The sequence below is a fragment of the Pelodiscus sinensis genome, chromosome 17 (assembly GCF_049634645.1).
Source record: "Pelodiscus sinensis isolate JC-2024 chromosome 17, ASM4963464v1, whole genome shotgun sequence".
Taxonomy (NCBI): domain Eukaryota; kingdom Metazoa; phylum Chordata; order Testudines; family Trionychidae; genus Pelodiscus; species Pelodiscus sinensis.
The window spans coordinates 15,599,748-15,626,712 of NC_134727.1; the positions used below are offsets into that span (position 1 = coordinate 15,599,748).

The 26,965-nt window shown below is 44.9% G+C and overlaps 1 protein-coding gene and 1 long non-coding RNA gene across 3 annotated transcripts in view; one reads left to right on the top strand and one right to left on the bottom strand.

Moving 5' to 3' along the window:
* Positions 1-8,561: 8,561 nt before the first annotated feature.
* Positions 8,562-26,965, bottom strand: part of LOC112543852 (uncharacterized) — a 32,824-nt gene continuing 14,420 nt past the window's right edge. Inside the window, exons 2-4 of one of the 2 annotated variants that reach the window (XR_012896310.1) lie at positions 21,444-21,837; positions 18,877-18,967; positions 8,562-9,873 (exon numbers count right to left, since the gene is read on the bottom strand). This is a non-coding gene — a long non-coding RNA (uncharacterized LOC112543852). The remainder of the gene's footprint in view (positions 9,874-18,876; positions 18,968-21,443; positions 21,838-26,965) is intronic. The other variant, XR_003087121.2, reaches the window with a different exon arrangement.
* LOC102449269 (ovomucoid-like) lies at positions 14,796-25,022 on the top strand. Its single transcript, XM_006138089.3, has 9 exons — positions 14,796-15,078; positions 18,568-18,593; positions 19,051-19,184; positions 20,486-20,531; positions 21,181-21,311; positions 21,819-21,867; positions 23,600-23,727; positions 24,352-24,403; positions 24,877-25,022. The coding sequence occupies exons 1-9, from the start codon at positions 15,021-15,023 to the stop codon at positions 24,883-24,885; spliced, it is 633 nt and encodes a 210-aa protein (XP_006138151.1). The 5' UTR covers positions 14,796-15,020; the 3' UTR covers positions 24,886-25,022.

The window sequence follows — 26,965 nt, forward strand, 5'->3', positions numbered from 1 at the left end:
GGAAAAGGGTGAGGGAAGGTTATTCTGGGATGGAGGCTATATGGCTTTCCCTGCCTGGAGTGTTTGACTAGTTGCCCGTCCCCACTGTTCGAAGAGCAGAGCTACATAGGCATTATTAGATGCCTCTTTTCTTATGCTAATTGTATTGGAGTTGTGTTTTTCTACCCTGTTTGCTTGGAGTTGAAATCACTGGGAGCTGAAAGAATTTGAGACTCATGGGCAGAAGTCACAGCCAAGAAGCAGATGTCAACAGATATTGACTGAGTGCCAATAGGCTACTGGTGGAGAGATGAGGTGTAATGAGTGGCCACCAGGGTGGTGGCAGAGAGCAGTGACCAGTGGAATAAAATGCTTCTTTACCTCCCCTCCACCATTCAGGATGGGAATTGAACTCTACGGATGTAACCACTGAATTCTGGGTTTGCCCTGGACAAGAGCAGCAACAGTGAGCGGGTGCAGAGAAGGGTGGGGCATGTGAAGAGGACATTTACATTACCGGATTTAAGAACGTGAAATGAAAAGGACATTGCCCAACCTACTTGGGGTGGGACGTTTATCTGTGGTTTTGGTTATGAACTCTGTTTGTGGTGTTTTCCCAAATTACTTCCCCATCTTTTTATTAAAAGTTTATTTTCTACACTCAAACTTTGCTTGCAAGTGGAGAAGCTTTACCTCCCAGAGGTGCCTGGGTGTGTGTGTGAATTTCTCAGGTTACTGGGTGGGGTCTTAAGCCACTTCTGCATTAGATGGATGAAGAGGAACCCCTCGATCGGGGTCTCCAACCCTTTTAATCACAAGATCACTTTTTCAATTTAAGTGCAATGTAAGATCTACCTTCAACCCAAATACTCTTGCCTGGCTTCCTTCCCTCTGCCCCTGCTCCCCCCTTCTCTGAGGCCTCGCCCTTCTCGCTCTGTTGCCCTTCCTCCCCGAATCTCATTCACTTTCACCAGGTTGGGGTAGGGGTGCAGGCTGTAGTGTTGGGCGTGTGGCAAATGCCCTTTCCTCTGGGCCAGTGTTTCTCAACTTTTTTTTTATAAAATACCCCTTTTAAAAAAAAAAGTACCCACCCAGTACCTACAGTTTTCACAATTTTTTTTAATGTTGCAACACATTTGTTTAAACAACTTAATTGTAGTTGGGTGGATGATGAAATATTTGGGTGTAAAAAGTACCAAAATAATATATATGCTGTAAAACTTAAAACAAGTTCAGTTTTCTCCAAATTTCAGTTGTGCTGATGTACCCCTAGACCTCTTGGGTACCCCTAGGGGTTTAGAGGCACTGCCCTGGGCCATTCAAGGGTCAGCCCACCCCTAGTCTTTGGGGGGGGGTCCCTTATCCTGCCTTCCTAATGCAGGAGCCTGGTTGCTCCTTAGGACAGCCTATGTTGGCTGTCCAGCTGCTCCTAAGACTTGAATTCACCACCCCGTGCTCTCCAGGTGAATATACTTATCCCCTAGGCTACTCCAGAGCTGAACCTACCCAATCTCCCTACTTTTGGTGGGTTCTGTATTAGCTCTCTGGTTTCAATCTGCAAGCATGTGTTCTCCAGGAAAATGCCCAATCTTCTAAACCACTCCACCCCACCACCTTATCTTCAGCAGGTCCCTTATCCTGCCTTCCTAATACAGGAGCTCGGTCCATTCCTCAGGCAACCTGTGTTGGCTGCCCAGCTATTGCCTAAATGGATGGAAGGGGACAGGATCAAGCCCACCACCCTCTGCTCCTGAGGCTAATGTCCATCCCCAAGTTGACTGGAGATCCCACTCTACCTCCCTACCTTCAAACCACCCTCTCCACCCACCCTGGGAGTGACCAAGCACAGGATAAGGGACCCTCTGAAGGAAGAATAGTGGGGTGGGCTCTGGAATAGACTAGGGGATCAGGCAGTTTCATGGAGAGCACAGAATGGTGGGTTTAAGTCATGTGTACCCTGGGAGAGCAGCTGGAGCAGCAGAGCCAAAACAGCTCCATCCCTAAAAGCAGTTGATGTGTTCAGCAATGGTTCTACATCTTGCCCCTCATCCACAGGCACCAACCCCACAGCCTCCACTGGCCACAGTTCTCCATTATTGATCAATGGGAGCTGCAGGAGTGGTGTCTGCTGGCAAGGACAGCATGTGGAGAACCCCTGCTCTGACCTTCTCAGGGAGATGCAGGGAATGCCAGCTCCAGGAGCACAGCTAACCAGAGATAAATTACTTTTTTGAAGATGGGCACTACATTTGCCTTTTTCCAATCATCCAGGATCTCTCCCGATCTCCATGACTTTTCAAAGATAATGGCCAAAGGCTCCTCAATGACATTTGCCAACTCCCTCAGCACCCTTGGATGCATTAAGTCTGGACTCATGGATTTGTGTATGTTTAGCTTTTCTAAATAGTTCCTAACCTGTTCTTTACCCACCAAGGGCTGTCCATCTTCATCCCATCTTGTGTCACTTTGCGCATTAGTCTAGGAGCCGACCTTGTCCATGAATACAGAGGCAAAGAAAGCATTGAGTGCTTCAGCTTTCCCCACATCAGCTGTCACTAGGTTACCTCCTTCATCCAGTAGGGGACTCACACCCTCTCTGATCACCTTCTTCTTGTTAACATGCCTGTAGAAACCTTTCTTGTTATCCTTCACATCCTTTGCCAGTCGCAATTCCACTTGTGCTTTCGTCTTCCTGATAACCCCCCGGCATTCTCGAGCTATACATTTAAACCCCTCTCTGGTCATTTGTCCAAGTTTCCACTTTTCGTAAGCTTCCAAAAAGGAAGCTTTAGGAAAGTGGCTGGACACATTCTGACCAGTTTATATGACTGAGTTCAGAGGTGCTCCTCTGGAATCAACACACACACTGTGGATTTACACTAAATTATTCAGCAAAATCCTCACTCATTTAAAGAGACCAATCCCTTTGGACTCCTCTTCTGATTATCCCATCTCTCTCATCATTTCTAATATGTTTGAAGAGACCCCAGTGATCAGACTTGAAAGCTACCTTGCTATGAATTTGAATCCATTTGTCTTTGTTCCAGGACAGCTTTTCCATGTAAAACCAATCACAGAATAAACAAACAAGCAAACAAATCCTGAAGGAGATGAGTAAATTGAGAAATGTTGCTCCTCTGGGAGGAAAGCCCTTCTGGAAAAGGCAGCTAGATTAGCTGTAAGTGGTGTTTTTATTGCTCTGCACAAGTGGTTTATTACAGGACTCACCTCATTGCTCTGCCAAAATAACAGTAGTTTCTTGCCCACGGGTTTTTTTTCAAAAAGCGGCTTTTTGAAAAAAAGCTGCAGCCGCCATTATGTAAATGAAGCACAGGAAATTCAAATCACATCTTCATTTACAGTTTCAATCTGTCTAATTTACATCCCTTTATCGAAAAAGGGATGTAGTTTAGATGTACCCAGAGAGAAAAGAATGAGATGGCGCTCTAGGGAAGCTGCTGAGCAAAGGTAGGGCACTTTTGAATCAGATGGACATCCTGAATTTTGTGTGCTTGTTGATAATGTACTGAAGTGAGGGACCCTAGAAATAATCTTGCCCATTGCTTCTTAAGGTCCAGTGAATAGGGCTAGGAGTCAGGAGCCATGGGCATGCCCAACTTCCATATGTTAGAATTGAAGAATTTGCCCTTTCTTTCCCCACATAAACACAGGAAGGGGGAAAAGTCATTATTCTGGCTCTTTGGATTATTTGCAGCTGATAGAGATGCAGGAGAGAGGTTCTCACAGCTGTCTATTTGTAACAAACTTGCTGCACCTTACTGTCGATAACTGGTCATTAATTCAATGAACAGAAGTAAACCCCCAATATCCAGAATAATCTGTGTGGAAAAAGATGCTTCCTAATAAAATATATAGACAAAGTTTTGAAATTCCAAACTTTCTCCTGGATATTTTCTCTAATCACTTCCCTTCCTGGTAACTCTTTCATTCTCAAACAATCCAACCAAAAATTGTATCACATTCAACTATGAATTGAAAACAATGGGCTGAGCATGTACACCCAATGGAACAGAATCCCAGGGATTTATTCGCTCAGTATACATCTACACGGCACGCTTATTTCAAAATAAGCTATTCTGGAAGAAATACTCTGAAATAGCTTATTTCAAAATAGCACATCTATACTACAGGGAAGTCTCAAAATTAGTCCGAGGCAGGCTTCCCTAATATGGACGTGCTACCTCGATTCAGAGCCCCAGGAGGCCCTGGGAAGTAATTACTCTGAATGGTCCTGGGGAGAAGCTATTTTGAAATAGCAGCAGTGGAGCATCCACACTACTGCTATTCCAAAATAGTTATTTTGGAATAAGCATTATTCCTCGTGGAATGAGGTTTGCAGATTTTGAAATAATTTCAAAATAATGGAATTGATGCGTAGATGCTCACATTGTTATTTCGAAATAACAGCCATTATTTCAAAATAACTGTGCTGTGTAGATGCACCTTCAATGTAGTGGCATCAGGATAGATGGCCCCTACCCTCCCCTCCCACCTTCTACCCCTCTCCTGCCAAGCAAACAATTAAAACATCTTTGCTGAAAAAACAGGACTCTCTACATTCGTTCCCACACTTTTCCCTTCCTCTGAACCCCTTTTTTTCCTATTATTGATCCAATGTCAGATCCTTCTTCAGTCCCTCAGATCACAATTAAGTTAGCAGCCAATCTCTGCATCCTGAACTTGGAGAGGTCTTTTGTTCTACCAGCTGTTCCTTTTGTTACCATTTTTCCTACCCGTATTATTTCTTTGCTCCCTAGCCCAATTTCCTTTTTGCTGAACAGCCAAATCTTCCACTGCTGGCAAAGAATAATAGAATCATAGAACTGTAGGGTTGGAAAAGACCTCAGGAGGTCATCAAATCCAACCCTCTGCTAAAAGCAGGACCAACCCTAACTAAATCATCCCAGCCAGGGCTTTGTCAAGCCAGAATTTTAAACCCTCTAAAAATGGAGATTCCACCACCTCCCTAGATAACCCATTCCAGTGCTTCCCCACCCTTGTAGGGTTTCCATGGGATAACCTTTCCTCCAGGAGAAGGTTTTAAGGTACTGTGGGAGGGAAGAGATGAGAAACCGATGCCTCTCCCTGGGGATGCACAGAGCTTGGCAGTGCAGGGAGAAGCGGCTTCCCCACCATTGCTGGAAGAATATGAAGGCCCCTCTTCGATACTGCGATTGGCTCAGAGCCCAGTGGCTGACCAAGGGCGGGCGGGTTGCTGCCGGGGCTCCCTCTAGGTGGAGGGGGCAGGGCTGGTGTTACCGCTCAGCTGCCACTTTGAAAAAATGTCTTGAAGGAGGCGCATCGGGAACCCGGAGATGAGAGCGGGGGGGGGGGGGAATAAATGGGAGGGCTGGACTGTTGGGGGTGAGTGGGGGGTAGGGCAGGATTGGGGGGGCTGGATCATTGAGGTGTGGGCTGGTCTGGGGGGGCTGGACTGTTGGGAGCGAGTGGGGGGAGGGCAGGATTGTAGGGGAATGAAGGAAGTGGGGCTGGACAATTCTGTAGGGAGTGAGTGGGTATGTCTACACTTGCAGCCTATTTCGGAATAGGGCTGCAAATGTAGGCATTTGGAATTGCAAATCAAGCCCGGGATTTAAATATCCCACGCTTGATTTGCATCATCCCGCCGGGCGCCATTTTTGAAATTTACAAGCCCGGAATAACTGCCTGCGTCTACATGCGGCAGTGAAACGGGCGTTCAAAATAAAGCCCTATTTCGAACTACGTGTTATTCCTCCTGCAATGAGGTCTGGTAGCCAACCAAAATATCTGAAGGCCAGAACTGTGCCATATGCTATCAGGCCAAAAGTTGAAGCAGACCTGGAGCGCCTAGTCAAAAATGGAGTCCTAATACCAGTTACCCATAGTCCATGGGCAACTCCAATAGTTCCAATATTGAAGAAAGACAGTTCTATTTGGATTTGTGGGGATTTTAAGGTCACTGTTAACCCTGTGTTATGTGCAGAGCAATACCCCCTTCCTCGCATCGATGACATCTTTGTGGGCCTGGCTGGAGGACAAAAGTTCAGCAAGATTGATCTGAGTCAAGCATATTTACAAATGCAAGTTGATGAGGAATCCCAAGAGCTGTTGACTGTTGTGATGCATAAAGGGCTTTATCGTTACTGTCGCTTACCCTTTGGAATAACTTCTGCCCCACCTTTGTTCCAGAGAGCTATGGACCAGATCTTGTGTGGCTTGCCAGAAGTCCAATGCTATCTTGACAACATCCTGGTCACAGGTGGGAATGAGGAGGATCACCTTAAGAACTTAGAGGCTACCCTACAAAGACTGGAAGAGTTTGGCCTACAAGTCCGTAAAGATAAGTGTGCATTCTTTCAGCCCTCTGTTGAATATTTGGGACACATCATTGATGCTACTGGCCTTCATATGTCCCCTTCAAAAGTTAAGGCTATTGTGGAGGCTCCACCCCCTCAAAATGTGAGTCAATTTCACTCATTTCTAGGACTATTGAACTATTATGGAAGGTTTATTTCACAGCTAGCCACACTATTAAAACCACTTCACGAGCTCCTTGGCCTGAAAAAGGTCTGGAAGTGGACTGACGCCTGTGATGTTGCATTTAACAAGGCTAAATGTGCATTGCTAAACGCAGAGGTCCTGACACATTTTGATCCATCCTTACCTTTACAGTTGGCTTGTGATGCCTCCTCATATGAAGTGGGAGAGGTCTTGTCACATGTTATGCCTTCAGCAATTTGAAAATTTCACCAGTACCTGTTTGGACGGAAGTTTACACATCTCATTGACCATCGACCTCTGACAGCAATTTTTGGTCCACACACAGGTATTCCACCAATGGCTGCTAGTCGTATGAAATGATGGACATTGTGGCTTTCAGGACACACATATGAGATCAGATATCGGAAAGCCACTCTGCATGGCAATGCAGATGGTCTCTCTAAGCTGCCTTTGCCAGTCAAACATCAAGATAGTGGCCAGAAGGAAATCTTTTACTTTGAACATGTAGAGAATATGCCCATCACTGCTGCACAAGTTAAGAGAGCAACTCGTGTTGACCCAGTACTGTCCCAAGTAATGGAACTAGTGATGCGTGGAACATCTCTACAGAACTCTCAGGTCTCACCTGACCTTGACCCCTTCATGTCCAGGAGAACCGAGTTATCAACCCATTCAGGGTGTTTGTTGTGGGGAATGCGTGTCATTATTCCAAAAATACCGCGACAACAGATGTTAGAGCAACTGCAATCAGGTCATTGTGGAATGGTGCGCATGAAAGAAATTGCACGAAGCTATTTTTGGTGGTCTGGCTTGAAGAGTGACATTGAAGAGAAGGCAAGAGCTTGTATTTCTTGCCAAGGTGTGAGGAATGCACTTCAATTGGTACCTCTACACCCATGGGACTGGCCTGAAAAACCATGGCAACATATTCATGTTGATTTTGCTGGCCCATTTGAAGGTAGCATATTATTGGTGGTGGTAGATGCTCATTCCAAATGGCCTTTAGTTGAGATATATAACTCTGTATAATGCCTTCCACTACTGCTGAGCGTACTATCCAAAAACTAGGGGGAATCTTTTGTCATTTTGGTCTTCCTGAACCAAAGTTTGTCCACAGTTTGTCTCTTAGGAGTTTTATGAAAGTAAACGGGATCCATCACATCACTTCAGCACCCTATCATCCAGCCACAAATGGATTGGCTGAAAGGTTTGTTCAGACAATGAAACAAGCTTTGAAATCGGTTAGAGGACATTCACTCATACAAAAGAGTCTGGACACCTTCTTACTATCTTACAGAAACACTCCTCATGCTACAACCAAAGTGTCTCCGGCTTTTCTAATGACTTTGATTTGCTGAAACCTTCAGAACCGTGACATATTGTGCAACATCAGCAGCAAGGTCAAGTCATCAGGCGTGCATCCAGAGCAAAAGATTGAACCTTTAGTCCTGGACAGCCAGTTTTGTCTCGGAACTATGCTCCTGGAGCTAAATGGGTCCCTGCCACTATTATTGCTCAAACAGAACTTGTTTCCTATACTATCCAGACTGCGAAGGATCTCATCTGGTGGCGGCATGTAGATTAGTTATTGACAGGTTATTCCTGCCCCCAAGGCACATCTCCAGTTGAGTTGCCCGTCCTTCCCACTGCTGGTGAGCTACCGTGTCAAGAATCACCTGCTCCTGACTCTCCTCCTCCGTCACCACCAGCGGTGAGCAATAACCCCCTCCCTGAGCAGGCTGATCCAACAGCCTCCCCTGTTCACACTTCAAGTTCCCAGCCCAGTGCCAGGCTTGCACCCATAACATCTTCGGGTGCGAGAATGCCAGATGTCCGCCATAATCCACCTAGAGAAAGGAGGCCTCCTCAATGGCTGGACCTTTAGTTGAGATTAACTCACAGCTGGGGCAAACAAATCCCCAGGGTTAGCTGGGAATTTGAGGCGGTCTACCGTCATTTCTTAGTTAGTTTTTGTTTTCTTAAGGGGATGTTTTTATTAAGGGGGGAGGAATATGTTGTATATAATTGTCAAAATCAGACACACAGGACTCACAGATTTGTCAGACTGTTCTGTTTATTAGCAAAGCCGCTCTGCTAATACACCCAGAAAATGTGAGTACCATACAAGGCCCTTAGATAGATACAGTCAAAAGAAAGCCAACTTAACAAGATTAAAAGGTGGTAAAACTTCACATGATTAGTATGAGACTAGTCAAGTATCTTCATTTCCACATCAAGCACACAGCAATCTCCTGTTCATATCTCTCTGGTTACCTCAATTACTTTCTGCCTAACACCTAATGTTCCTTTTCCTGTTATCCCAGGCATACCTGGCTTCATTCTGATCTGCATACCTACAAACATAATCATCTCTTTCCTGTTCAGAGACAAATAGTATTCCTTCAACTTATTCAATTATTACAGTATAATTCATCTTTCTCTTACACTATAATTCTTTCTACTTTCACATTGGGTTGTAGATATAGATCTTGTTGTTATAGTAACTGAGTAGGTCACTGGGGTCAGCCCAGCTAGTCTGGGCTTGTGCTAGTTAGTTCTGTGCTATGCAATAAAATGGACACTTGCAACTACTCAAGCTCTCTGCATTTCCACTGATTTCTTCCTATACTGTAAACTCCCCACGACATAACAAATGGGAACCTAGGAAGCTGTATGAAGATTGTTCTTTCTCCTTTGTATTGAAGTTTTTGTTATTTTGACCCCTGGAAGGGGGATGCTATTAGGCATATAAAGAAAACCTGGACTCACAGATAAGCCATCTGGAAGGAAATGGAGGCAGGGATGCTCCAGAGCCCTGCTGTTGCCATGTAGGGGGGCTCTGGATGGGATGACATGGTTACACCCCTTTACCTAAATGTGAGGTATAGATGTAGGAGATAATGCTCAATATACTTTGGCTATATTGTCCACCCTTTGTAACAAATGTGCCCATTGGAGGAAATAGTTGAGTAATGATTACTGTTCATCTGTTTTTTTAAATGTATTATTCTGTGCACCTCATATATTTGATGCAGTATTTAAGGAACTTGGTTAAGTTAAAACGCATGTTTCTGAGACCAGGGCAGGATCACAAATAGTTTTGTGTGGGTTTTATTGTCAGTTGACAGTTCAGAAAGTTCCTCACAATCAAAGTGGAGAATCTGACTTGTCTATATTTACATACCTGACAGCTTGATCTGCAGACTGGACCGTGAGAACATCTATCGAGCAGAAGAGCAACAGACTGTGTCCAAACTAAATAGTCATAAAGATAACAGCTGGTCATGTGCTCCTCTCTCTGAGACTTCTTCTTCTTCTTAAGTATGTAACCATTGCTGCAGCCTTATCCAGTCCTGTGGGTGATGCCTCTAACCCCTGGGAAAGGTTTGCCTATTAAAAACAAAATCCATAGAATGTTTATTGCTAAAGAAAGTCTGATTTATTCTTTGAAAGATGGGTCTGACTTTTAAAAGGGCCCAAACTGGATTTTGCCTTCATAAATAATTGTGAACACCACTTATGACATTTCTCTATCTGATATAACGTATTTATCTAAATCGGTCTATTCCTGTAATATACTGTGGACATCAGTGTGTATAAAATGGGGTCATAGACATAAAGCAAACTTTCTGGCCAGTACCTCTCCAGTTATGATTCCAACTCCTGAAGGGATCTCATGGTGCTGAAAGGTCCTGGCTCCATTTGCTATGAAGTCATAGGGGTTGGGAGACTTGACTCATTAGTTGAGGAAAGGTAAACAATCAAAATGTCAACAGGAAACCATCAGAATTCCCTCCATGGCTTACTAAAGTGGCTGCAAATCCATAGTAACACACTGTGTCTCTTTTCCCTCTCATATTGCTATAAATCAAGAGACACTCCAATGAAGTCCATGGAGTTACACCTGTGTGAAATGGGTGTATATAATAGTACAATCAGGCCCAAGGCAGATTAATGCAAGAAGCCTTCATGTGGTCATATTTACTGGTTTACAAGCCTTACTGTTCCTACTGACAGACTAATGTTTTTAACTCAATTTCTAGATGGCATTTTCTTTCAATTTATGTCTTATCTGTGTTTTTGTGTTCCAGCTGTTGCCAGCCAGGATGATGATGATTCTGGTGTTTACTAATTTCTGCTTTTCCTCCACTGTGTTGTTGGTAACAGCACTGTGACCATTAAATCTGTTGTGGAAAAGCATTAATGCTCATGGGAAAAGAGATAGATAAAATAGCCAAAGCTGCCAATTGCCATAAGCATAAGAATATATTTCTGCTACATGGATTCCATGGTTAGATTGAAATTCATGTACTCTTGTATGGGATGCTGTTGGTGTTTAGCATGTGAAATGCAGAGAAAACAGAAGAGATAAAATGCTCTAAGGGCTAACTCAGTCGAGCTAGCCGAGGGCTGCGCTTAAAGGGTCCCGACCCCCACCCGGGACAGACAGTTCTCAGGGGAGCCCTGCTTGCAAAGCAGTCCTGGCTTGGAGTGCCCTGAGTACTCACACTCGGCACATCACAGCACTCAGCCATCAGCCCGGCTGCACTTGCCGCAGGCTGCCATCTGGGAAGAGGGGGCAATTGGGGGGCTGAAGGAGAGCTTCCACACCCAGAAGCCCGCAGAGCCAGCCCAGTCCTCCCCATCGGGGGCTCGTACCCCATTCCTCCCTCACCTCCTTCCACTTACCCTTCCCTAGCCCCCCTTCTTATTGATGTACAAAATAAAGGACAATTGTGTTCAAAAATGGAATCTGTCTTTATTGAACAAAACTGGGGGAGACTGGGAAAAGGAGGTGGGAGAGGGGAAGAGAGAGGCTGGGAGAGGGGAGGGCAACTACAATGATCAGGGGTTGGGAACAGGTCCCATATGAAGTGAGGCTAAAGAGACTGGGACTTTTCAGCTTAGAAAAGAGGAGACGGAGGGGGCACAGGATAGAGGTCTCTAAAAGCAGGAGTTGGGTGGAGAGGGTGCATTCAGAAAAGTTCTTCATTAGTTCCCATAAAGAAGGACTAGAGGACACCAAAGAAAAGGAATGGGTAGCAGGCTTCAAACTAGTAACAGAAAGTTCTTCTTCACAAAGCAAAGAGTCAACCTGTGGAACTCCTTGCTGCAGGAGGCTGTGAAGGCTACAACTAGAACAGAGTTTAAAGGGACGTGAGATCAAGTCATGGAGGTTGGGTCCATGGAGTGCTATTAGCCAGGGGGTAGGAGTGGTGTCCCTGCCCCAGGTTTGTGGAAGGCTGGAGAGGGATGGCACGAGACAAATGGCTTGGTCACTGTCTTCGGTCCATCCCCTCCAGGGTCCCTAGGGTTGGCTGCTGTCGGCAGACAGGCTACTGGGCTAGATGGACCTTTGGTCTGACCCAGGACAGCCATTGTAAGCTCAAGGCTCAGGGTCGGGGGTCTCAGTGGACCCCCTTGATTTTCATGCACACCTGCTCCTGGGTGGCCAGGCTGGCAGCTCTCCTGCCCTAGCCGGCCACTTTCCTGTGCCTAGTGCGGAGATCGTGGACGAGGTCCACGATGTCTGCACTAGCCCAGGCGGGTGCCCGCCTCTTGCGGTCCCGGGCAAGCTCCCGGGAGCCGCCAGCCTGGTCCCGGGAAGAGGGGGAGGGCTGGGGGGCATCGGGTGGGTGGCTCGATCCGTGCCAGGTGCAGGGTCTGCTGGCTGGGTGCTGGCAGGCTTGCACCTGGCACGGGCACCGTAGCCAGCCCGTGCCCCTTTAAGGGGTCCGGGGCTGGGAGGGGGGCATAGAGTGGCCACCAGGGAAACCTGGGGAGGGCTAGCCTCCCACTAGTTCGAATTAAGTGGCTACACAGCCCTTAATTCGAACTAGTAAATTCGAACTAGGCTTAATCCTCGTGGAATGAGGATTACCTAGTTCGAACTAAACGCTCCGTTAGTTCGAATTTAATTCGAACTAGCGGAGCGCTAGTGTAGCGCCTATGAAAGTTAGTTCGAACTAACGTCCATTAGTTCGAACTAACTTTGTAGTGTAGACATACCCTATGAAATCATGAGGCTTTTACATTTTTGTAATTTCTTGCTTGGTAACTATAATCTTTCACCATTACGGGTAAATCCTTCTGAAATAAAGATTTGACAGTTATCCACAGGAGGCATCTCTCCGGAGTTTATTGGCTCTGTTGTCCAGTTACTGCCTACAGCTGTGTCACACAATACACTGTAGAAAAGAATGTGAGCATTTTTCTTACAGATCATACAGTAACTCTCCCATCCAACAACTCCAGCATAGGGTGATGAATCCATAGTAGAAGGAGGGGTGACTTGTCTCTGACACCTGTTCATATGTTCTGTTATACTGAAAGAATATCTCAAACCAAGGAAATGGGCTCTTATTGCTGCTCATGTTTAGCACTTCCTGGAAGAGAAAGAGGAGTGGGGGCCTTGACTAGTCAGTCTCAAAACTAAAACATCACTAAGGGAAGTGTGTAGGTGAATTGGGCGATTGTTTGATATCTAAACAGGCCAAAGGACAAATCTACAGCTTGCTTGGGAGCTAGAGTCCTGTGATGCTTTGCACTTTGGCTAACTATGAGTACTGGAATTTTACCAAACAGTAACCATGTATTTTGAAATTATTGTAACATTTTAGTAATACTTACCACAAAATGTGTGCAAAATGCATAACGAATAAAATGATCCAAATAAGGGAATAAACAATGAACAGCTACCAGGTTGAGACAGTTGGAAAGTTACAAGGGAACGGAGGACTTAGGAAATAACCTGAGATGAGAAGTATGTTCCAAAAGGAGGAAGTTGTTTGGGGTCATCATGGTAAAGAAGAAGGGATAACAAGGATTTAATTTGTGAAAGGGGAAACAACTGGAAGCAAGCTGTCAGGAACAATTCCAAGGGAAGGTATTCTATGGTTGTGGGTAATGTCTTTACTATCTTTTTATCAATAAAATCTGATTGAAAGCTGACTTATCTGAGTTTTGTTGTTGTTATTCAAAACTAAACTTGAGACAACCACTCTTATGAAAATTATAAATACAATTCAATTTTTATCAGTTACTGGGTATCAGTTAATTGGCTATTGATAAATCAGCAAATTATTACCTATTGACTGTTCATTATCAGTATGAAAAACATGAAGTTTAGTCTCAAAAGTCTCAAAAAATCCTTACAGTATATACGGATAAATTGTTGCACCACAGTTTGAGAACAAAGTATATACTGGAATCCTTGTCTATACGAGAAGCAATGTAGGAGCATGCAACATATTTCTTGCATCTATCTGCTATCAAACTCTAGAGTAGTTTTCAGGGGGACAAATACTGAGCCCAAACTGAACAAAAGCCAGGGTGTAAAAGAAGTGCACTGGAGAACAACAAAGGAGTAGCAGAAATGATGAAACTTTCACAATGCCAACATAGAATTCAGGGTACCTGGAAAGAGATGCAGAGAGTTATGTTGGCTTTTTCCCATTGTAAGAGGGTTTTTGTTCTTGTTGTTTTTACTACAGATGAATCCCCAGTTTCCTTTGATAACAGGTTTAAGACCTCTCCCAACTGAGAGCATCGGTCTGACCAAAGCCTATCAGGCTTTCATTTATATTTAATTTCTTATGGAATGTGATTAATAGGAGGGAGCTAAAAAAAACCAAATGCTTCCCTTTTGGCCAGTAATTCCCATATAACATGCCTGAGTTTCTTTCTGTCACTTAAAAAAAGAGAAAAAATGATATTTTCCAATCAAGGTTGGTATATTATGATCTTATGTTTCTGTATATGGTAATGTCTAGGAACCTAGCAAACCCTACTTTCATGAGGAAAGAATAAAAGCTGACTGTTGCCTTGTTTTGACTCTTTATTTTCTTATACTTGAACACTGAATATATATCTAGAGAGATTTAATCAGGAAAAGAACAGAACTTCTGAGACAAGTGAATCTGGGCAGTGATACTTAGGGAGGCAAGAATCTGAGAACAGCTTGAAAGGGGGATTAATTTTGAGCTATGAAAGAAATGTATCTGTAATCAAACTGATGGTTGAATTGAACAGTCTATTTTAAGAGATTTGAAATGTAATAGGAGATATACGGCTATCAGGCAATCCATGCTCCATTTGTACAGTGCTCTTGATGGGATGTGAAGGAATTTAAAGAAACCTACAACAATATAAAGACAGTTTAAAAAGTGCTTTATGGAGCCCATAATGAAAATTTCCACAAAAATGTGTACATTATCAGATTCACTGTGGCCAGTAGTTTTTCTGCGGGAGGGTAGTTGTCATGCATCAACCCACAATGCTTATGGAAATACTAAACTGTTTGGGGAAAAGATCAAGAGGGCAAGGCTGAGAAAGCATGCATCGTTCCAAGAACGTTGGGACTTCCTCAAAAACAAACGTATTCTGGTATCCGGTAGCACTGATATCTTTTGCATGTGATTTCCAAATCAGGATGGAGGTTCTGGGCATGACTATAAATATCTGAGCTTTCTCTATGGGATTCACTGCATCTACCGAGCAGAACAGAACAGACTTAACCTAGATTGAGCATCTCCACCATGAAGACAGCTAGTATCTTCATAGTCTTCACTCTGGCATATTTATGTTGCTTCTCAGGTGAGTACTCTTTGCTATAATCTCTACAAAGCAATATTTTTGTGGCTTCCTAGTTCTCTGAAAGCATTGATTATTAAAGGATAAGGTCCATGACATGCTTGTCTTTATGAAGAATTCTGAGATCCAGTTTGTTTTTCATGGATAGCAAACAATCTAAGGAAGCAAGTACTAGAGTACAAGTCAGTGTTAATATTCTTTAACAAAATCTTCCTTGTCCATGATGCTATGAAATGTACCATATGATAATTGGTTGCAACTGGACATGGTGGTAAAACATTCAAACCTTTGAAAATATCAATGACAATAACATTCGAAAAAAATTTTTAAAGGGAAACATTTTAATTAACTTTTTGTGAAATTCCCCTCCCACATCCCTTCATTTTTCAGCCAGCTATAGAGAAGGTAGAAATGTTTCAAGTTTTTGAATTTTCAATATTTAACACATATTTCTAAGGTCAAGTTACCATAAAGTGTTAGCATGCAACATCATACATTACTTATTAAGGATCAGGTTAATATTAAAAGGACTTATATATAAAATGAAGTATGTATAAGTGGGACATCAAATATGTGAAAGGACTCATTCCAAAAAGAGCTGAAATCATTCTGAAAGATGTTACTGAGAAGAGTAAATATTAGTAAAGACAAGTAAATATTAGTTACCCTGCATTTCCAGGGGAGCAGAAAATCTGATCATTTGCTATATATTTGAGAGAGTTTGTCTGAGAGGGTATGTCTACACTACCCTCCTAGTTCGAACTAGGAGGGTAATGTAGGCATACCGCACTTGCAAATGAAGCCTGAGATTTGAATTTCCCGGGCTTCATTTGCATAAGTGGGGAGCCGCCATTTTTAAAACCCCGCTGGTTCGAACCCCGTGCAGCGCGGCTACACGGGGCACGAACTAGGTAGTTCGAACTAGGCTTCCTAGTTGGAACTACCGTTACTCCTCATTTCACGAGGAGTAACGGTAGTTCGAACTAGGAAGCCTAGTTCGAACTACCTAGTTCGTGCCCCGTGTAGCCGCGCTGCACGGGGTTCGAACCAGCGGGGTTTTAAAAATGGCGGCTCCCCACTTATGCAAATGAAGCCCGGGAAATTCAAATCCCGGGCTTCATTTGCAAGTGCGGTATGCCTACATTACCCTCCTAGTTCGAACTAGCGGGGTAGTGTAGACATACCCTGAGTGAGTGAGTGAATGAATGAATGAGTCTGATTATCTGTCCATCTGTCCGTCTGTTTAAGAATTCCTCCTACACAGTAAGAGCTAGGACCTCCAAATTTGGTACACAGCTTTCTCTTATCATAACTTAAAGCAAGGTAAAGGTTTGATTGCTCCAGGACAATGGAATGTTCCTGGAATGCAATTGTTTCTCATAATACAGAAAGGGAGGGTTCTGCTAGCACGGACAGTCATACTATATAATGACCATGCCGGGAGGGGGTGGGCGCAATGGACCAGAGATAGGGACAGGACAATTATAACCCCATGGAGGCAGCTGGGGACAGGGATGGAAAAAGAGATAACTCTCTCCTATAGGGTATGTCTACACTACAAAGTTAATTCAAAATAACAGCAGTTATTTTTAATTAACTTTAATAGCATTTACACAGGCAAACAGCTCTTTTGAAATACATTCTAAATAAAGGAGCCCTTATTTCGAATTTGGTAAACCTTATTCTACAAGGAGTAACACCAAATTCGAAATAACTATTTTGAATTAAGTGCTGTGTAGATACTTAATTCGAAATAGGGGGCCTCCAGCCCTTCCCATTGAACCCTGGTGGCCACTCTGGACACAACCAGGAAAACTTACTTTCCTCTCCCCCAACCCCGGAGACATTAAAGGGGTAGACCCTGGCCACAGTGCCTGTGCCAGCTCCAGCCCAGAGCCAGCAGTGGCCACCGGACCCCCTGACCCAGTGGCCCCAAAACATGAGCCAGCAAGCCACTCCACCCCTCCCCAGGAGCAGTCTGTCAGCTCCCAGGAGCCTGACAGGGGCTGGAGAAGGTGGGCGCCTTCCTGGGCCAGGGTGGGGATCATGGACCTTATTCAGGTTTGGGGGGGATGCCTCCAATGTCCATGATCTCCGCACTAGACGGAGGAATGCGGCCATCTATGGCAGGATAGCTGCTAGCCTGGCCACCAAAGGCAACATACAAACCCAGGAGCTGGTTAGCATGAAAGTCAAGTTGGTCCGGTGAGACCCTGAGCTTCCCCTCCCCCTTCTTCTCCCTGCTTCCCCCTTCCAGCTCCCTCCTCCTAGGTTTCCCCCTCCCCTCTCCTACCCTCTCCCTTTCCCTCTCCCACCTCCTTTTCCCAGTTTCCCCAGAGGTTCATTCCCCTCCCCCCCCCAGTTTTGTTCAATAAACCCAGTTTCTATTTTTTAACATATGTGTCTTTTATTTCACATCAGGAAGGGGGGCTAGGGAGGGGTAAGTGGATGGACATAAGGAAGGAATGGGGCACGAGCCCCCGGTGGGGAGGACAGGGGAGGCTCTGATGGCTCCTCGGGGTGGATGCTCTCCCTCAGGGCCTCCTGGATCCTGACAGCCCCTCCGATGGACCTCCCAGATGGCAGCCTGCAGCAAGTGTAGCCGAGCTGATGGCAACGACCCCACGAGAGGCACCGGCATGCCCGGGGCAGCTCTGGCTCCATGTAGCCAATTGCTGTGGTGTCCCACGTTCAGGCACTCAGGGCACTCCAAGACAGGGCTGCTTTGCTGTCCCTCATCAAGGTAGACAAGCAAGCGGGGAACCCTGAGAACTGTCTGTCTGGTGTGGGGGTAGGGTCCCTTTAAGCACGGCGCTCAGTTAGCCTCAGGCAGCAGCCCCACATACTAAGTCCTAAACTGATGCCCTGCCGGCACTGGTTCCAGCCAACCTTAACTTCGGTTCAGGGTCCACTCAGCGTGGACGTGCTATTTTGAAATAGCAAAATGCTATTATTTTGCTATTAATGTGTTATTTTGAATTAGCTTAATTCGAATTAACTATTTCGAATTAAGTTAATTTGAAATAGCACTGTAGTGTAGACATACCCAGAGTCTGCCTGTCTGTCCTCCAGCCAGTGAACACGCACCCCTCCCCCAGCTGTGCCCGCTGTAGTGGTCATAGACAGGCACTCCTCAACAAGCTGCTGTGGTGAGAGAGGGCTGGGTAGTCCTCTCTCCCTGGGGCAGCCTGCATCCTGAATCCCTCATCCCTAGTCCCACCAGAGCCTCCTAAGCAGGGGAGGGGGTGCTGAAGCTCCTCCCTTACCCCCCAGTTCGTACAAAGACATTGCTGACATGAGCAACAGGTTCATTTTCTAGTTGTAAATAATAAACAAACAGTTATATTTCCAAATTGTGCAAACACCACGTATGGTCCATTCGTTGCAGTTAAAGTGTTCAGTGCACATTTTCCTTGAATTAATGTTTATAACTTGATTTCCATCGCAAGAATTTGTCTCGTTGTATACTGAGTATCAATATTTTTGCTCTAGGTGTTGTCAGTGAACCTGCAAATCAGGTTAGTCCAATTTTTCTGGTTTAGTAATTTTCTCTCTCCCCTAATCATTAGTTAGGGGCTGCACTGTGGCCAACTTTTCTACACTAAAACTAGAGTGAAGTGCTCAGATATTTGTGGTGAGTATAGTCTAGAAACCTAGAGTGGTGGCTTAATCAAAAAGCAAAATGGTACCAGTTGTTATCATTATTGGTATTAGTTATTGGATGTTGGCATTGTGGCACTGATATTTCCAACTGAGATATAGAAACACTTATTTTGGGAATGGATTAAAAAGTTCACTTACTTCAGGAAAGAGACTATCCCCATGTGTTTCATATGGTCAGTCACAGAGTTTGCCACATTAATAGGAGGTAGTTCCATAATAGCCAGCATTCCTGTAATATACCCCCAAGAGAATTAACAGTAACGGTTATTAACATTCGTTGATCTAGGTGTCTCAAAAACTCTATATTTACAGTTGCAGAATGACTGTAGTGCCTATCCAGAACCACCAATGGGCAAAACCCTCCTCTGTACGAAAGAGTACAATCCTGTCTATGGCACCGATGGTATGATGTATGACAACATATGTTTTCTGTGTGCAGCAAAATGGTGAGGAACCATATCAATATTTTCTGTGAGCAATTATTAGAGTTACTGCAGCAAATGAGATAGGAATACAGGCAGTCCCCGACTTACGCGGATCCGACTTATGTCGGATCCGCAGATACGAACGGGGCTACCCCAGAGTACACGGACTGCGGGACCTCGCGGTCCTGCCGCCAGTGTACTCTGGGGCTTTGCTCTGCGTCTCCCTGGTCTGCAGACCAGGAAGATGCAGAGCAAAGCCGTGGAGGGGCTCAGGCAGCGAGGCAGCCCAGGCCGCCTGGACTGCTCCGCTGCCGGCTTCCCGGAGGCTTTGCAAAGCGGCGGGGGGGGGGGGGGGGGGGCTCGGGCAGCGGGGCACCCCAGGCGCGCCTGGGCTGCTCCGCTGCTGGCTGCCGCGGGGGAAGCCGGCAGCGGGACAGCCCAGACGCCCCGTGGCTGTCCCGCTGCCGGCGTCCTCAGAGGCTTTGCTCCCCGTCTCTCTGGTCTGCTGGTCTCCAGCAGACCAGGGAGACGGGGAGCAAAGCCGCGGAGGACCCAGGCGGCGGGACCGCGGTGCATCTCGGTCCGCCGCCCGTGTCTTCCTGGTCTGCTGGGGTGGGGGGGGCGCAGCTAGTACGCCCTCCCCCCCCCCCCCAGCAGACTAGGCTATTCTCCGGACGCCTGTGGCAGAGCAGCTGGGGTGCTGCCGGTTGGTCCCGCAGCGCCGCTCTGGGCGCTACTGGTCCAACCCAGCAGCACCCCAGCTGCTCTGGTCCTGATTCAGCCGCTGCTGGTCAGTTTCAGCAGCGGCTGAATCAGGACGCCTGGGGCAGAGTAGATGGGGTGCTGCTGGAGCGGCACTACTGGAGCAACCCAGCAGCACCCCAGCTGCTCTGTCCCAGGCGTCCTGATTTAGCCGCTGCTGAAACTGACCAGCGCTGACTACAGGAAGCCCGAGGGAGAGTTGCTCTGCCCCGGGCTTCCTGGAATCAGCTGCTGATCAGTTTCAGCAGCAGCTGACTTGGGGACGCTTGGGGTTCTTAAGTTGATTCTGTATGTAAGTCAGAACTGGCGGTCAGTTTCAGCAGCGGCTGAATCTGGACGCCAGTTCCGACTTACATACAGATTCAACTTAAGAACAGACCTACAGTCCCTATCTTGTACGTAACCCGGGGACTGCCTGTACTAAAAACACAGATTAATATATCTCTGTCCCCAATACATACATATTACGCATTCCACGCACCTCTGTGTAATTGCACAGTGATCTTAGGAAATGTATTGCTGTGCAGCAACATTTATTTTTATTTCTTTTGTGTTTCAAGGAAAAGTGGAGGCAAGCTTAGCCTACAGCATGCTGGTCTAAAAAGGGTAAATCCAAATGTATTCTATTTGACATTAACATACAGGATGGATTTCTACAGTCCAGATTTCTGTGGTCTGGCAACATCTGTAGTCTAGCATCCCTGTGGGTGCTCACAGGCTGGCGCACTCATGGGGAAAACCTGGGCCCCACATTCGGCAACTCCTGCTCCATCCCCCTCTCAGAGCAGCACTCAAGCTCAAGGAGGAAGGGGGAGGAGTGGGATTAGGGAAGGAGAGGGACACTGGAGGGAAAAGGCAGGGGGCAGCAGATCCCCAGGGGCACAGTCCAGTGGCTACAGAGTTCAGCGCACTCCCACAGGGCTGCATGCCTGGCCCCTGGCCATGGGGCTCTGTAACCATCCTGCTTCTTCCCCTAAGGATCTGTGCCCCACACAGTACCTGCTCAGTTAATACTGGTCCCTCTACTATAGCTGGAGCCAAGCCCCACAGCTGGTGGAAGCAGAGGGTCCAGCATTGACCAAATGGATTGGGGGCTTGGCAGAAGTTGGAGAAAGAGTCATGATGGCTAGGTAGCCATGTAGTCACAGGCCCGCCCTGGAGGGGTGGAAGAGGAGTGCTTAGGGGAAGAGGTGAGGGCCAGGAGCATTCCCTGTCCCTAGGGCTCCACTCAGATAACAACTTCTTCATTTTGCAGATTGATTGTAGACGATACTATGGCCAAAGTAAAGACCCGCGCAAGATAAACTGCGACCGGATGTATGCACCAGTCTGTGGAACAAATGGTGTCACTTATGTTAATGCCTGTAGGCTGTGTGTAGAAATCTTGTAAGTCCTTGACTATTATCATTGGTATCACTGAATCAATGGTTAGAAATGCTGAGAAGAGTTCTCTTGTGAAAGCATTTTCTTTACACAGGGATATTTCAATGACCTGAGATTGTTGAGTCCCTGACTCACCCCCATGTTCTTTTGCCCTCTTCTGTTTATGCCCCATGTCCCCAGGACAGACACCATAGTTAATATGATCCACTATATTTAGCTAATGGTTTATCTTCATGTAAGCACCAAACTACAAATCCAGAATGCAGCGTGAATCCATGGTAAAATCAGATCCATGTTCACATCTTTTGGGACAAGGAACTTCACATCCCCTATCATTTCTGAGATTGTATTGAAGAGAGAATCTGATGATTCCCAATGATCTCTCTCAAATATTCCATATGTTTTTGACTGTTGCTTATTTTCATACTGAGTTCTGGAGCATTTTATTCACCAGGCAGACAGTTTCACTGGCAATAACTGTCTTCTCTCTTCCAACTTTTTATCCTGCAGAAATGGGGCTGCCATAGACCTGGCACATAAAGGAAAATGTAAGAAGAAGGTAGTGTCATATTTTTATTGGTTATCATTAAAATTGACATGTAGCATAATATAAATACCAATCATGAAAATGTTGATAATACCTGAGCCAAAAATACATGGGAAAATCCTATCCTTACAACAACAACAAAACCCTCTAGGGATGGAGATTCCTCCACCTCCCTAGGTAACCCATTGCAATGCTTCAGCATGCTCCTAGTGAAATAGTTTTTCCTGATATCCAACCTACCCCTCCCCACTGTAACTTGAGACCATTGCTCCTCATTCTGTCATCTGTCAATACTGAGAACAACCTCTCTCCATCCCATCTGGTAGCTGAAGGGTGCTATGGAATCCCTCCTCACTCTTTCTTCTACAGAATAAATAAGTCCAAATCCCTCAACCTCTCCTCATAGATCATGTACTCCAGCACCCTAATCGTTTTGGTTGCCCTCCACTGGACCCTCTCCAATGCGTCCACATCCTTTCTGTAATGGGAGACCCAGAACTGGATGTGATATCCAGATGTGGCCTCACCAGTGATGAATAAAGGCAAATAATAACTTATCTAGATCTGCTGGCCATGCTCCTCTAATCCACCCTAATATGCCATTAGCCTTCTTGGCTACAAGGGCACACTGTTAATCATATCCAGCTTCTCATCCACTGTAATCCCCAGGTCCTTTTCTGCTGAACTGCTGCTTAGACAGTTGGTCCCCAGCCTGTAACAGTGCTTGGGATTCTTCCGTCCCAAGTGCAGGACTCTGCACTTATCCTTGCTGAACCTCATTAGATTTCTTTTGGCCCAATCCTCTAATCTCTCTAGGTCACTCTGGACCCTATTCCTATCCTCCAATGTATCTACCTCTCCCCCACAGTGTTAACTGTGAACTTGCTGAGGGTGCAATCGATCCCCTCATCCAGGTCATTAATAAAGATATTGAACAAAACTGGCCCTAGAATGGATCCTTGGGGCACTCTGCTTGAAACCAACCGCCAATCAGACATTGACCCATTGATCACTACCTGTTGGGCCTGACAAGCTAGGGGTGATCTAAAGGATTATCTTTTTTTAGTGGAACAGACGGTGTTTCTTATGACAGTGAACATGGTAGTGCTTAGAAACCATAATGATTGGAGTGTTTTAATTATTATACATCAAAGAGATGAGTTGGAAGCATGGCCTTTGTGGTAAAAGGAAAGCTGGGAAGATATGAAATTTGGGTTCTATTCCTGTTTATGTCACAGACTTTCTGTAGGAGTTTGGAAAGGTCCTGTAATATTTCTGGCCCTGATTCTCCTTCATGAAGTGGTCAGTTCATGCCACAATTGCAGCATAATAGAAATTAAAAATCCCCAGAGAGTACTCCTGTGTAAACATTGTCTCCACAATCTTCTCCATTGTGGGAAAGTCTTTTCATCTCTGTAGCGCGAATCAAACTCCATGATGTGGTGTGTTTATGCCACACCAGCCACTTAAAGGGATTTAAAGAGCCTCTTTATTCTGATCTTAGTTTGCTCAGCCCAGTTTTGTACCAAACTAACAGCCACAGATACACAAAAGTAGAATGGAAAATCTGGCCTACTCTGACTTTTTCTCACTCTGTAAAATGGAAATCAAAAGACCTTCTTCCTAGAGAAGACCTCTTACTTAAAGAAAGGTGCTATGTTAGCCCAATAGATTAGTTTTACAACAGATGACTTATTACTCCCAATAATAAATGTGTTTGAATTTTATATAACTACTTTTGCAGGATGACTGCAGTGAATATTCAAAATCACAAAAGAGGAAACACATTTTCTGCCCAACGATTTACAGGCCTGTCTGTGGCACAGATGGTATAACATATGCCAACAAATGTAGTTTGTGTTCAGCAAGAGAGTGAGTAAACTTACAAAGAATTTATTGTATAAAAGTCATTGTATATTTGGTGCAGATGGCAGATACAATGATGATGATATTGGGACACCAGGTGTTAGTGGGGCAAAACACTGTTTAATACTTTTTCTATAAACACAGGGCAGGTGTTATGTCGTGGGGAGTTTCAGAGTATAGGAAGAAATCAGTGGAAAGGCAGAGAGCTGGAGTAGGTGCAAGTGTCCATTTTATTGCATAGCACAGAACTCACCAGTACAAGCCCAGACTAGCTGGGCTGACCCCAGTGACCTACTCAGTTACCATAACAACAAGATCTATATCTACAACCCAATATACAACAGCAGGGTTTTCATTGAAAGATCTGACAAAGGAACCCAGAATGCATCTGATAGGCAAACCCGTCCTGCAGATGCCCAGAAACAAGAGTATGATGGTTTTCAAACTGTAAAAAAATTGGCAAAACATACCAGATAGATCAAAGAGGGCTGATATGAATATGTTTGTCTCAGTCAAATATCTTGTATGATACGGTCCATTTCCTTTATTATTATTATTATTTTTTACATGTGACTGCATGAGATATTTTATTTTGAAGACATACACATGCTTATTTTTTCTCTTCTCAAGGAAAACTGGAGTCAACATTGGCATAAAGTATGAAGGAACATGTAACCAAAAGGTATATCCACATATATTATATTTGCACTAATATAGTACAGTACCACCCAAAAGACTTTACAAGCTATAATATGTACACATAACCCCACTAGTCAGTCATTACTTGGGTGGAGAGCAGCAATGAATTTCCATACAGCAAACTAACCAGTAATTAGTGGGAACGGAAATATCAGCTGAGGAAATTATTCTTACAAAAATTGTCACACAATTTTAAATGCACAGTAAATTATGGGGGGAAACTGAATTTATTTACTATGGAAGAATGAAGAATAGAAGAATGAAGGACTTTGTGGGGTTTTATTTGGTGAAATGTAAGTCAAACAAATAATGTTTTGATTAGACAGCATTTTGGAGACATTGCCCATGCAAGACTGTTGCATTGAGATCATCATCTCCATTTCCCCCTCTGTTAGTTATGTTTTTATATTTCACTCAGCACCCTCAGCACTCTAAATATTCTCTCTCTCTCTCTAGATCAAGTAATGGAAGAATTGGCATACAATGTTCAGCATAAGTGATAAATTCTTCTTATACCTTTATGTAAAGATCTAGGAGCCATTTCTCCTGTCCATCCAGTATTCCAGACCATCCTGAATTGGCGATTCAATAAAACAAATGTAGCAGAAATTTTTGTCTTTATTCTTATATCAGCACAACACATTATGGGATTTTTGATGGACTCATTGAGTAAGCAATTTTTATCTTCATTCTCTATAAAATTAATAATGCAAAATTAAAAGAAGCTATTTGATAATGAATGTTCCAAATGATTGAATTCCTTGGGGAAGTCCCCAGGAAACACACACAATGGAGGACCTGAGTTAATATCAATCTTCCCCTGGAATTAATCCAAGGAGCCACAGATAAAATTTAAATAGTAAGCCAGGCAGCTTCCATACATTCACCTTTCCCTCCTCCTATCACCTCAGATAGCTACATAGTGAGCTATCATGATTTTCATCAATCCATTAATGTTGGGCAAATGCTTTTCAGGTATGAATGGATTTCTGATAATGCAAACTTGTGTCTCCAAGATACATGCAGTTCAAGTCATCCAAAGTACCTTGCAAGCCATCCTTAAAGGATACACTAAGGCTGTATCTACACTAGGCCACTTATTCCGGAAAAGCAACGTCCGTTAGTTCGAATTAACTTTGTAGTGTAGACATACCCTTAGACTTCAGGATTTTTTAACTTTTTGAATCTACTTTACACAGTTCTTGTATTACATTTCTGCGGAGATGGTTTAGGAATTGAGTTGTTTGATTCTGAAATTAATTGTGTCAGGAACACACCAAAAGAAATGACACCTAATTTTCTTCTTGTTCTTTTGCTCTATAACACCAAGGGATTCCTGCACACAAATAATTTCAATTATGGGAGACAGAGGTGGGACTAGGTGAAGACACTATGTAACATCAATTCTCCAAATCATATAGGAGGCCTTGAGTAGGTTTTGATTATCAAAGTTGTGGATTATTTACAGCATTAGCAATTAAATAGATATTGGGATACATGGAATTCTGAGTAGCAGTTGTTTACAGAACAATATGCAGAAAATATTCTAGATTTTCCCTCGTGCAAAGGTCTAACACTTTTATCCCTCCTTAGAGCATGTCTATACAGCAGCATTATTTTGAAATAACTTGTGTTGTTTTGAAGTAAGTAGGTGAGTGTCTACACAGCAAGCCCGTTATTTTGAAATAATTTCAGAATAACAGGCATCTTATTCCGAATTCTGTAACCTTTCATTGCCTATTTTGCAATAGTTATTTCATAATAGGGCATGTGTAGATGGGGCAGCTGAGGTTATTTTGAAATAAGTGGCCTCCTGGTGGCCACTCTGTCAACACTCATCAGAACTCTATAGTTCCCCTTCCCCTGAAACCCTTAAAGCTGCAACCTCAGGGAAAACAGTTCTGTGGCATGACATGAGCCCTGCTAGCCCTGTGCCACACAGCAGTGCCCAGGTCGGACTTCCCTGCTGCCATGGCAGACCCCAGCACCCCTCCCGACCCTCCCATGGCTGCCAGCATAGCTGCAGGCAGCTCACAAGCCCCTGCCCAGGGGCAGAGGAAGCAGGCCCCATCTTGGATTGAGATCTGGGGAGATGAGGCAAACCTCCAGGATCTCCACACCAGGAGCAGAAATGCCGACATCTATGGCCAGATGGCTGACAGCCTGGGCCAGAGAGACCACATGACACCCAGGAGCAGGTGAGCATGAAAGTAAAGGAGCTCAGGCAGGCCTATACTAACACCGGGGAGCACATCTCCCACTCAGGAGCAGCACCCCAGACCTGCCCCTACTTCAACCAGCTCCACTGCATATAGCTCAGTCCCTTCCCCTTCCCCCCTTGTTGTGGACTCTGGGCTGGAGACGCCCATTGTCATCCTCCCGGAGGGCAGGCCTGTGGTTGAGGAGGAAGAGGATGAGGCGGAGCAGGACCAGACTACTTACACCAGGATGCTCGACAGCCAGGAGCTCAGCCAGTCCCTGGAGCTGGTACCACCCTCCCAGGATGTCGCCCTGGGTTTAGACAAAGTCAAGGAAGGCCCATCAG

What these genes read in the sequence shown, in the direction of transcription:
- LOC102449269 (XM_006138089.3), top strand. Translation starts at nt 15,021, where the DNA reads ATGAAGACAGCTAGTATCTTCATAGTCTTCACTCTGGCATATTTATGT. An exon ending in AGCATGCTGGTCTAAAAAGG is followed by an intron (nt 20,532 to 21,180) that starts GTAAATCCAAAT and finishes TTCATTTTGCAG; the next exon opens with ATTGATTGTAGACGATACTA. An exon ending in AGTTTGTGTTCAGCAAGAGA is followed by an intron (nt 23,728 to 24,351) that starts GTGAGTAAACTT and finishes TCTCTTCTCAAG; the next exon opens with GAAAACTGGAGTCAACATTG.